Source organism: Phoenix dactylifera, chromosome 1, assembly GCF_009389715.1.
Source record: "Phoenix dactylifera cultivar Barhee BC4 chromosome 1, palm_55x_up_171113_PBpolish2nd_filt_p, whole genome shotgun sequence".
Lineage (NCBI taxonomy): Eukaryota > Viridiplantae > Streptophyta > Magnoliopsida > Arecales > Arecaceae > Phoenix > Phoenix dactylifera.
The window spans coordinates 21658852-21671484 of NC_052392.1; the positions used below are offsets into that span (position 1 = coordinate 21658852).

The window sequence follows — 12633 nt, forward strand, 5'->3', positions numbered from 1 at the left end:
AGTTGTGAAATTTTTTCTATATTGCAACTCTCGAATAAGAAGATGCAGTTTTTTAGAAATATTTTGAAGCTCAAAGATGCAAGATTTGCTCCATTCTGCATCATAATTTGTGATTAACGTAAAATAATTTTTCATTAAAGCGATTCTTGAGGGACGCTGGAATCCCCCCACCTTTTTAAATTTTTGCCTTCAATCGTACGTACAGCGCTGAAAGCCCGAGCGATTCCGTCCGTCTGCAGCGAAGTAATGGATCTCGTCCCGTTTCAGCGATCCCACGTATTTCACCCAATGGGTATTTGCCACGTACCCCAGTCATCGATCGCTAGGTTCAGACAAGCTGGGTTCGACCTCCCCGAGCCCCCAGCGAGACAGACCATCCTCCCGACTCCGGTCTCTCAGACACGAGAGCGGCGGCGGCGGCGAGGGAAAGGAGGAGAAGGAGGAGGAGGTGGTGGGGATGCATTCCTTCGGCTACCGCGCAAACGCCGTCGTGACGTTCGCCGTCACGATCCTGGCGGTGATGTGCTCTCTTGCCTCCCTCTCGGACAACTTCAACGTCCCCACCCCCACCGCTGACGTCAAGGTATCCGACCGACCTCTTCCACTCCGTTCCCGAATTCGGTAGATGACACGCTTAGAGAAAACCCTAGACCGCTATACCCTAGAAATTGGCTTTCTTTTCATTTCAAATCGATCCTTGGGAACCGGATGCGTCGAGTTTGAAACGCAGTCACGTCCTATTATCGACTCATCTAGCTAATGATGATGATTCGTCTAGATTCACTTGTGGATTTTCGGGGGTGACTCTTAGACCAAGGGAGGTTTATTTTACTCCCTTCTTGTTTTTTCCTTTAAAGAGGTTAATTAAACCCGTAAAAAGGGTTTTAAAGATCGTTATGTTTTGATACGATTTTTCAGGCAACTTTGCTATTTTGAGATGTGGGTAGTTGCAGTATGTTGGAGATGTTGATATAATGTTTAAGGCTATTTGATTTAAGATAAGACGTCTTCAACCATCAGGAATTTAGTGCAATTATAAGTTTGTGACCGATGAGCTCTTTAAAGATTAGGTTTTTCTTCTGTGTATATATTAATAAAAAATTGTTAAAACTGAAGATAAATTTGCCCTCTTGTTTGGTGCCTAATCTTGAACTTCGCAATATTAAAGAGTTATGACTAAATAGCATTTTTTTTTTAATTTAAGCTTTGGTGTTTGTGTTCAATTTTCATATTTTACTTTCTAGTTTTTAATATCCTTTCCCCTCTTCCTATTTATGTTTTGAGAAAACACCTTCTTTCTCCTCAAAGGTGTTTGGTATTTTGTTACTTCCACCATGCATAATTATTTTGCAGGTCTTAAACATAAACTGGTTCCAGAAGCAACCAAACGGAAATGATGAGGTGATTCTCTGTTCTCGTAACAATCCTCTTATTTCAAATCATATTACATGTCTGATGCAGTAATAGTTTTTCCTAATAACTTAATATTTTCCTTTCTTTATCTTTTTTCCCCCACGGACAAATGGAATTTCAATAGTGCATTACAACCCATGATTTTTAAGGTTCTTTGACTCTCCTATTTGTTGGGCAAATGATAATTACGAATTAAATCATTCACAACAACTGTTGCAAACGTGATCCTGTTTTTATTATCAGTTTATCTGATTCCATAGGGTAGACCAAGGTTCCCATCACAGCCAATATCTCTGTGTGTGTTAGAATTGGGCAGTCACCAATAAGATTCTGACCCATGTCCCATCCTTTATTAGCTTGACTGATATAAAATGGCATATCTTGAGATATCAGCTGATATTCACCTTTTTTACTACCTTAAGTGAGTTTTGTGATCGATGGTCTCAAAATTATTGCCAACAAATGCTAGTCAATATCAATTTTACTGTATTATTTGACATTTTGATATATTGGTTCCGATACATCAACAGGGATCTTGGAAAACTCGCATTCTGGTTGATCTCAGTATTGGTCACTGACAGATGACTAATTTCTCACCTTTAGAAATTTAGGGGTAGACTTCCATCAAGCATCATTTGTTTCCTAAACTTGAAGTTATGTGTATGTTTTTGTGCTTAGAGCAGGATGTTTAACAATTCCCAAGTCCCGCTACATCTTGGTGCTTAAATTTCTATTGCTTTAGGTAACTGTAAGTTGGAGCCCTGTTATCAAAGTGGTGATCGTTGGACAATCAAAAGAATTCTTTAAGTAGGAGGTGATTACAATTAACAAACCCACCTACTGTGGCGAAGTTGTCTTCTTCTAAAATGTGAGAAAAAAAGGAAATTCCCTATTTAGGTAGTTAAAATTATTTGCTGAGGTGATGTTAGAATAGGCAAGCTAGTGGTTTATGTATTGCTTTGATGTTAAGATCGTTACAAAGGGTGGTGGAGAAAAGGAGAAAAGACTACATCTGCTGGGTCAGGTAAGAAAAGTGGATTCTAAAGGATACCCTACATTACCGCATTTGGGTTTTGTAAGGGAACCTGACTCTTTATGATGGTTAATTGAGGGAAACAGCAATCTGCACAAGCTTGATGAAGGCATAGAAGTTGATCTTCTATTAGTTGCAAACTTCTGTGACTAAAGCCTATTGCTTGATCGTATTTCATGCTGGAGATGACTGCAATTGAGTGAATGATTTGAAAGTGCATTAATAGAAGGGTTCCCAGTTAAAAGAGGTCAGAAGGGTCTTAAGTCTCAACAATATGTTTTGAGAAAGTTTAAGAATGCTTGTTTGCAAGCTAGGAGCTTTCAACCCCAGCACTTTGTACAATATGCTTTAGGGGATGGGAAGTCACAAAAGTGCTGGAGTTCTTGTGATTGGTCTTTTTATTCCAAAGGAAGTCTTAAGTTCAGATCTCTACATATCCATATCTGATATGGGGAAAAATGGATCGTCCAGCCCACAACTAAAAGGCCGCCCAGTTTCGGCCCAGTGAACGTCAACGACCATCAGCTGAATCTTCACGTCGGCCCAGAGTCAGCTCGACTTCGGGACTTCGCCAAAAGCTCCACCAACTTCAGATATTCGCCAACTCCCCCGACCAAGCTTGGGGTACCTCCAGACATTTGCTGATCCGCTCCGACCAAGCTCGGGGCGCCTACCCCAGCAGTACGCCCTGACCCTCGAGCTCGGGGCGCTCCACTGAGCACGCCTCGGAATCCGGAAAGCCGAGCTACTTCCAGCACTCGCCAAGCCGACCTCGTCAAACGCATGATACGAATACTTAACAAGCTCGGTCTCGCCAACGACCGCACCCATGTGCGGGCCTACGCCCACCTACGTGGCCGTACTTGACAACACTACCGTGTCACGTCTCCATAACCGGCTTTCAACAATCAGATGACACCTTGACTACTCCGGCCATACTCTGCCGTGACTGTCAACACCTTACCGTTCTCAAGAACGTGCAGTACCTCACGCCACCAGCCAGCCTAAGCTGCGCGCCATCCGACTCAGAGCCACGCCCCCTCATGATGAGGGCTAACAGTGCCTCCGCCACCTGGGTCACTCCGCCGAGACTATAAATAGCTCGGTCAGGTAACTTCTAAGGGACTTTTGATGGACCAAATTTACCCCACTCTAACTTGATCGTTGGAGGGACCTCATTGGAAACACCGGTGAGGCTTTGTGCAGGTCCGCGGCCGTCGCGCAGGAGGTAGCTTCCGTCTTTCCCTTTCAACCACTGGCGGCTCCCTCGACTCCATCGGCATGGTTACTCTCGGGCCAAATTTGAACCACAACAATATCATTGGCTGAATGAGGCCGGAGGACATTCAAATCGTAGTCTTGTTTTAAGTGGAAAATCAGGCTTAGAATATAGAAGACTACCAGAACCAATCATTTAGTATGATGTTACTTTGTCCAGTGAGGGAACAACTTGTGCCTTTTTGGAGAACAAGTACGGGAGGGTTAAAAATGGAAGGTCAGTGAAGATTGACCTGATGTGGGAGAGGCATCCTTGCATTGAATTGTTGAATCGAAGAAAGCTAGGTTCTCTTACTTTCGAAACCAAAAATATAGTTGTACTTTGAAACCCTGTGAATGAAATTCATTAGGAGAGTCACGAATCAATCTACTTTAACAACTGTTTGGTGTTAATTCTTTGTTTAAAGGGCTTCAGAGCCAAATAAGTGCTTTTTTTTTTCAATCGTCAAATAGGTAGTTGCTAGGCCGATCTTGGAGGATGGCTTTCCAGCTTATGTTGAATTGAAAGCTATATAAATTTTGAGTTGAACATCGCATGATTTAAATTATGAGAAGCGGGAGCAGGTATGGGGAACTGTCTTTGGGGAAAAAAAGGAAAGAAGAGGAAGCACTAGGAAGAGGGTCCAAGAACAATTGTTCTAAGAGATTCTGAAGCATCATGGAAGTCAATCTGTTCTGCACCATAATGGGAGGTGATATTCTTACATAAGATTGCATCATGGAAGTTGCCACAAACTCATAGATTCTGTGGTCTTGAGGATTGTTGGACTTTTCGGTGATGGTTGCCTTCCTGCCAGTGGTGATCTCTTCTTGCACTTAATGAAAGTTTTGTTTTATGATGGTCACCGAAACATGCTGACATTCATATATCGTTCTACATTTCCTATCCTTCTCTCCTGCATATTGTATACTAAGTACTGGCAGGGATGTGAGTAGATGTTAGGGAGGGTGGAGTTAAGAAGAAGAGGAAGAGAAGATTTAGCGAGAGAACATTGATCACATGGCCCTTCTGAGGGTTAGGGGCTTAGATGCTTCGGTTCAGATATCTAGGTGGCCTTCGTGAGGGAAGAAGGGAATATGAAGAGCATTGGAAGGAAGATTTACAGCACAATGAAACAGAACTTCATATTTTAGTTTGGAGGATAATTGTAATGTTTCCATAGTTTATTTCATATGATTTTATCATATATATGTTGTGCTTACAGAGAATGAAAGATTAACTAGGGTATCCTAAATTGCTGCAATGAATGTAAAGAAAAAGGCCAAAATTCGAGCTAACCTTCTAGGAGAAGGTGGAACAAATAAAAAAAGGTATTTTGCAATTTATAGACGAATTTGGACAATGTAGTATCCTACACTGCTGCCAGGAATGTTAAAAAAAAAAACTAAAATTTGAGCTAACCTTCTAGAAGAAGGTACAACGAAGGAAAAAAAAGACATTTCACAATTTATAGATGAATTCGAACAACAAAGGCGTACCGAGATGAAAATTGAGAAATGGATAAGAGAGCTATTTTGGCACAGAAGTATACTGCACCGTACCGAACTAATAAGGTACTAATATGGTACCTGGTATCGAGATTGCGGACCTTGATTTAGGCCTTGCTTGGTCAAGGGTAGTGAAACAGCTAGTTTAAATGGGTTAGCTGGAACTTTATTGGGTGAAGAAGTGGAGGGTTAGCTAGGTTAAAACTATGCCACTATTTTGGCAGAATGTCTTTAATCAGTTGCTTTGGATTAACTATGTTAGCTAAAGCAAAAGGTGACTGTCCCCATTTACCTCTCCTTTGAATTGCTATAGATTGGTCGCAAAAAAGTGACTATTTGGCTGGATAAGCAGGATAAGAAGAGATTCTTGTGTACCCAAACTAAACGGGGCCTAAAGGATGCAAGAGTAAGCTGGATGGTTAACATTGCTGTGATGGATGTTGTATGAAAGAAGAGATGGTACTCAAATTGGAAGAAGTTGGATCAGATGGATTTTCCAAAAAATATTATGAACATTCTGAAGAAAAAGGTTTTCCAAAAAATAGATGCAGGGCACACTCGTTTACTGTATAGGATCAATAGAGAGTGAAAAAATTACAGCATTAGAGGATAAGTGAAAAAAAGGTTGTTTCACAAGATCTGTTTTATTGAAGGAAGATGCATTATAGGCAACGTTCAAATAAAGTAGTTGTACCACTGCCTGGCACAAAAAGCAGAGAGCTGGCTTTGTTTGCAAGATAGCCAGGAGAAGGCTTATCATAATATAGTTATCTGTTATTGGTAATGAGGTTGGACTATTAAATCATCATGGCCTAACTATTTATCAGTGTTTCTATTGGTGACTGCCTTGGTCAAGTTGCTAGATTCCTGTGATAGTTTAGTGAATTTAGTCTATGTGGGGGCACTTCTGGTGATGGGGCCATTGAAGCTAAATATCAAATGGACTTTAATGTTGTAATAACCAACCTTGTACTGTATACTTTGTAACAATACCCTTAAGGCCATTAAGATGAGTTCTGGCTCTTTGATGTTGTGAACTTGAGAAGCAAACGTTGAAAGGTTGCAAAAGAGCTTAGTTTGACAGCCAGTGACCTGATATGTACAATTGTGATAGGTCGTAGTCCTCATATCTGGTAAATGAACACAAGGCAATGGTGTTGTATCTAATTCAAAGCTCTATATGAAAGGAGTATTCCCGATTTCATCAGAAAAAAATAGGTTTTCTAGCACATGCTTGCATACTGTAGCATACATTGGCAGATTTGCACGTGTTCCCATCCTCCCAAGCTGTTGTGCCAGCACTTATGTTTTTGGAATCATCTTTCTTTTGGTATTCTAGCAAAGTATTTTTACTCTAGCTGGACATAATTGTGTACAGTTGACTGCTTTACATTTTTGTTATATAATAATATAAATGTTGTATTATTAAACTCTGATCTGGTTAAATTTTGCATCCAATAAAAATGGGATATATTATGCTGGTAAAAGCTTAGGATACATACCTATTGATGGTGGTATTGTTAAATGCATATTTCACATCGCTGCTGAAACACACTTTATAAGTTGATGAAACGATCATTGCTTTTTGTGCTTTATTCTTATTACCACTTTTTCTGTCTTACCTAGGTCAGCTTGACATTGAATGCCTCGGCCGATCTTTCATCTATGTTCACTTGGAATACTAAACAGGTATTTATTGTATAAATTGTTTATAATTTGCAATCAATTTATTAATAAAGTGGATATAAGTGCTAGCTATTTGTTCTTATCTAATAATCTGCTGTTATAGTATTTAATATCATCATTCGTATATGTCATATTTACTTGCTGTAGTGGCTTATGATACCTATTCTTTGCATTCAGGAGTTCAAACTTGATTTAATCATTATTTTTCTGATATTTTTTTTTAATTATGCTATGATGCAGGTATTTGTTTTTGTAGCAGCTGAGTATGAGACCCCTCAAAATGCCTTGAATCAGGTAAGTTGATAATGTATTACTTTATTACTATCAGTAAGGCTGTTCTCTTACTGATTATTAATCTTCTAAAATCTAATATTTTGGCTTTAATACGTTTACGCCATACATGTGTACATGTACATTGAATTCAAATTTAACCATGTGCTTTTCATCATGTGTTACTGTCGTACAAAATGATTCTTTTCTTACTTATGGTGCACTGAGTAGTTTTTATGGAGTTGTTAAATGAATAATTGAATCTCATTTTTTGTATGGCATTGACTCAAAATATATAGAGAGATAGAACTTTGTGATTATTATTTTGGTGAATATAACTTCATGACATATGGCAACTACAATAAAAAGTAAAAGGCCCTAACTTAATCAAACCCCACACTCAGAGGGGGGGAACATGGTATCTTTATAGTCAGAGATTGGGGGGCAATCAGGGAAGTACTAGATGATGTGGGACCTCGTGAATAAGTTTGCAATCTCAATGAAGTGATAGGGCATAAACAATGTACTTAATACTATAAATGGCTATAGGCAACCGATTAAGTTGTGTACTGCTCAAACGAGCCCCTTGATGAGTTGATCTTATTGATTAATTAGCATTAGAAAGGAACCCTCCTAGTTAAAAGAGGGATGGAGTGATAAGTATTAGTGCTTGAAAGAAGGACAATGGAACCATCCTAAACAGCCCGATTCAGGGCGTGCTGGGCTGTATTGGTGGTAGACCAATACAGTTTTAGCAAGCAAAATAAGAAATCGGCAATGGAGGGGGAGAGGGAGAAGAAAAGAGAGGAAAAGAGAGATAGAGGGGGGGAGGGAGGGGGGAGAGAGATGCCAGGAGAGGGAGAGAGGGAGGATGTTCCGACTTCACTTAAAGAAACGAAATTTTTTTTAAAAAAAGGGCCGAGCACTGTCGAACGGGCCAAGCCCTTATTTCGTTCGAAACAATGCTCCGCCCAACGTGTGGATGACCAAAGGAGGAGAGGAGGGATTCCGAGCCCCCCCCCCCTCCCTCTCCTAGCATCTCTCATCCCCCTCCCTCTCCCCCTCTCTCTCTCCACCCCCCCTCTAAGCCTTTGTTTCGTTCGAAACAGGGCTATGCCCAATGGGGCTTGCGAACGACTGGAGGAGAGGAGGGCTTTTGAGCCCCCCCTTCTTCCTCTCCCGGCATCTTTCTCTCCCCCTCCATCTCCCTCTCTCTCTCTCCCACTCCAAGCCTCTGTTTTATTTGAAACAGGGCTCCACCTAGTGGGGCTTCTGGACAACCAGAGGAGAGAGGGGCTTCCAAGCCTCCCCCCTCCCTCTCCCTCCCTCCCCCCTCTCTCTCTTTTCCTCTCTCACCTTCTCCCCCCCCTTCGGTTTTCCTTTTTCGATACATATTGGAATGGGACGGTACCGTACTGTATCGTACTGCTGGCCTACCGACACTCGTGCTAATTCTGGTATTGTGGACCTTGCTTGAAACACTGTCAACTTTTTACAAATGCTAGAACTTAGTAGCAAGAATATTCCATTTAGGGCCATGCACCGGCTTCCGAATCTCCTTGAAACTCGTATAACATCAGCATCCTAGGTGATATCTTATTATCTTTAAGAGACCTGCTTCCGTACTGGTATATGACCTACTCCAAGTAACTAAGTGGTAGAAGCCTTATGATAACTCAAGAGCTCCAAAAATGGCTTGGTTATTCGAATATAATGATGACCAAGAGATAAACAATTGATGTGACAAAGGTCAAGATGTAAGTGGATGATAATAACAAAATGGATATGATTTTTTTGAAGGTGGATTGGTGTGGTAAGTCCTTCAAATGTGTAGAACTTGAAGGCATGAGAGTCGTACTTGCAATTGGTTGCCATGAAGAGGAGGTAGAAGAACAAAGAAAGATGAAATAGAGCTGCTGTTGCAGTGGCATAGAACCCTTAAGAAGGAAATACTCAGTGAAATGCTAAGCAGATAGCATTATACAATAAGATAAAACTATGCAATAGAGTCATAACACCATTATCCTTTCTAAGCATGATTGTATCCTGAGAAGAGATCAGAGTGAACAGAAAGCTTCATAAGCACATGTGATGAATGGAGGAAGAAAGTGCATGCACCTAAAATCCCATAAACAGAGATAAAAAGGTGGCTGAAAGAGACCTAATGAGAATGAGAAATAGTGAGAGAAATAAGGCTATATAATTGATTAGTTATTTAGCTGGAAGGATGGCCATAGTCCAAAACTGAGTGGGAATATAGGCAAAATAAAAAGAACTCAATTTCGAATCCTCAATTATTCCTGATGCTTCTATTTTGCAAAACCATCTGGATTAGGCGCCTAAAGATGTGATAACTGAGGGATGAGGTTTTGAGCAACAAGAAGGGCAGAGATTCTCAAGATTGTGTTGGAGTGCAAATGATTGTGGCACTTGGTGAAAATTGGGTATACAAATCAAAGAAGTGAAATGACCAACTGTCGAGATGGTGTTCTTTGTTAATTTATGCAAATAAGTGGTTCAGTTACATGAAGCTACTTTAGAACAACTCAATATACTTGAGTTTTTACATGATTAAATCCAAAAAGAAGAAATGCACCTAATAATTGATATTCTGTGAAATAAGACTTTATTTCCCGCTACAAATCTGGAAAATCCATGTGTACGAATTCTGCAATCAGTATGGGCCTAAAATACAGTTCCTACAACTTAAAAATAAGGTACTCCACACCAGGCCTGTATTGATCACAGGATTGCGCAGTAACTATCATGTATTGCCGTGCCAAGTTGTGCCAGTCATATGCCTCACCACATGCCAGGGTTCCTGGCAAATAGAACGGATTATTGGCTGATCATATCAGTCGGTGCTGGTGCATGCTTGATTGTTAAGCACTAGCAGAAATCAGCATGAACAATAAAGGGTACTACCATGCCCGTACCTTATTGGCAGGAACATATTGTACAATACAGACAAGCAGGGCTTAGTACCTCGATCCATGCCAGCAACCTTTGCATACTCAAAATAGTATTGTCAAGTTTCTGCAACAATGAAGATGCTATAAAATGATAAAGCCAAATGCTGCAAAGTTTATAAGAATATATGGATAAGATAATGGAACTACTGCTGTCTGAAACCTGTTACTTGAAGCAAAAGGACCTAAAAACGCATCACCTCCAATTTATGTATTACTTTAATGTCATTACATTGAAAACAATGTGAGAAAATAAAATTTTGTACGTTCCTAATATTAGTATCTCTCATTTCTCATCTATGAGAGAGTAAGGTGGCATTCTTTGTACCGGGTCAAATATATCTTAGCATTTTCCACTGTGTCAATTATTCTTGGGGAAGGCTACTAGATTTAACTATTTTGTGTTAAGCATATGTTTTGGATATTCTTGATGGAGGGACCTGATGATAATTTGTAGGAATTCAGTTAATGCGGATGTAGGTATTCTAAGATTCTGAAACTAGGTTGGGAATGATTTTGGTTCCAGCTGTGTAAGAATCTCAAACTAGTAGATGGTAGGGAACCTGAGATGGCTGTTTATATGCACAAGATTGAAGTTCTTCTGTATGGACAGCAGTTGTGAACAAATTCAGAATGGGCTCCCCTGGCCCGTTTAGTTCTAAGGGGTTCCAGAATGTCCAAAAAGAGATTGCTCGCTGGTGTGGCTCTTGGAAGAGCCTGTGGTTTATGTTGGTTCTTTATTACTACTAATGCTCTGAGGTCAATACAGATATGTCAAGCATGTAGTTCTATAATATTTATGATGTCAATGCTTTATTAATGATCAGCGAATAGCTGAGCAGACAACTCTTGGTAGAAACTATTTACATGCTTTTATATTCATATGACAGGTTTCACTTTGGGATGGAATAATACCATCAAAAGAGCATGCTAAATTTTGGATTCACACGACAAACAAGTACCGTTTTATTGACCAGGTAAGCCGCTCAAGCCTTCTGTGTGATTACTGATTACTGTAATTGTCACCATATCTTCTTGCATCACGTCAAGTTCCTTTTTCCAGTTCATTGGACATCATGCACAACTTAACCTATGCATCTGCAATAATACATACATGTATAATTGTTTAGCCAAGCAGTGTATCATGTCCAGTAGTTCATAAAATTCTAAAATTCATAAACTGAACTGAGTTTGCAAAGATTCTGTCTTCTGATGGAATCACGCTCTTCCCACGATCATTCTGAATTATTCTTTATTATGAAATCAGAAAACTTCAGATGCCTAAGGGATTGGCCCATATCCTGTGGCATCACTCTGTCCTTTGCTTATAATCTTTTGCTCAAACAGTCGCCTGTGTGCATGTGTTTTTCCAGTTAGTGTAAGCTTGTGAAAAGTCCAAAGAGCACGCCATCTCTATGTCAATTTGTCAGTACGTTTCTAAAATGAATACAGTTTAGCTTTACACAACTTTACCACCCTTCACTTTTTGCGTGCAGGGAAGCAATCTCAGGGGCAAGGATTTCAACTTGACGCTGCACTGGCATGTCATGCCCAAGACTGGCAAGATGTTTGCTGATAAAATAGTTATGACCGGGTATCACCTCCCTGAGGAGTACAGATAGAAGGATGTGCGTTATTTCCTCCCTTTTTGTTTAATTTTGAGGGATAGGCACAGTGGTATATCACTATGATCGAATTGACCAGACATTCAAATATCAGAGGACAAAGATTGAGACTTCACTGACCTTTTGTACTTTAGATCTGGTTTTGGTCTCTCGTATCATCCTTTTGCGGCCCCACATAAATTAAGGCGGGCAGCAAATATTTTTTGGTAAAATTAGACGTGCTTTATTCTTCTTCTTCTTCTTCCTTTATTTATTTATTTATCTATTTAAGCAAAATGTTACAGAGAATTACCAACCCTTCCCCAATAAAGTAGTATTACAACTAATGTCGGCCAAACTGACCTGAATCGGCCAGTTCCGCCCATTTCGAACCGTACCGGTGGCTCACCGGTATGGTTTCGGTTCAGAAAATGGAACATATTTATAGAGCTGGAGAAAGAAAAGAAAAGGAGAGCGAGTCGAGGAGGAAGACAGAGAGGACGCCGGCGGAGGGCTTGCGAGGGGGCTGCGGGCCTTTGCTGGCATTTTTTTCGTTCGCTTCTCCGCTCTTTCTTTTCTTCTTGTTCTTCCTCTCCTCCATCTGTTCTGCTGTGTCGGTATAGGCTCAATACGGCACGATACGGGTCCGTATCCAGCTATTTCGCTGGAAAATTGGTACGGGTCCGGTATTGATTTCTCCGGTTTTGCTGAATAAAATTTAGTAAATTATTTCTTCTCTGTCTGAGGTATTAAATTGATCGGTGGAAAGTAAGGGTACATTTTAGTCATTGTAAAAAGGGTACAATGATCTCTGACGACAAAGCATATGTTGCAGCTGGCTTTGAATTTTTTTTTCGGGTAATTCCTGAGAGTTGATGCAGATTAACTATAA

General features: G+C 40.3%; 1 protein-coding gene across 1 annotated transcript; it reads left to right on the forward strand.

Annotated features, from left to right (window-relative positions):
* The first annotated feature begins 333 nt into the window (after nucleotides 1–333).
* Nucleotides 334–11996, forward strand: LOC103711484 (signal peptidase complex subunit 3B-like). Its single transcript, XM_008797635.4, has 6 exons — nucleotides 334–583; nucleotides 1354–1401; nucleotides 6839–6901; nucleotides 7139–7192; nucleotides 11028–11114; nucleotides 11634–11996. Exons 1-6 carry the CDS (start codon nucleotides 458–460, stop codon nucleotides 11757–11759), a joined length of 504 nt encoding a protein of 167 aa, XP_008795857.1. The 5' UTR covers nucleotides 334–457; the 3' UTR covers nucleotides 11760–11996.
* Nucleotides 11997–12633: the final 637 nt, after the last annotated feature.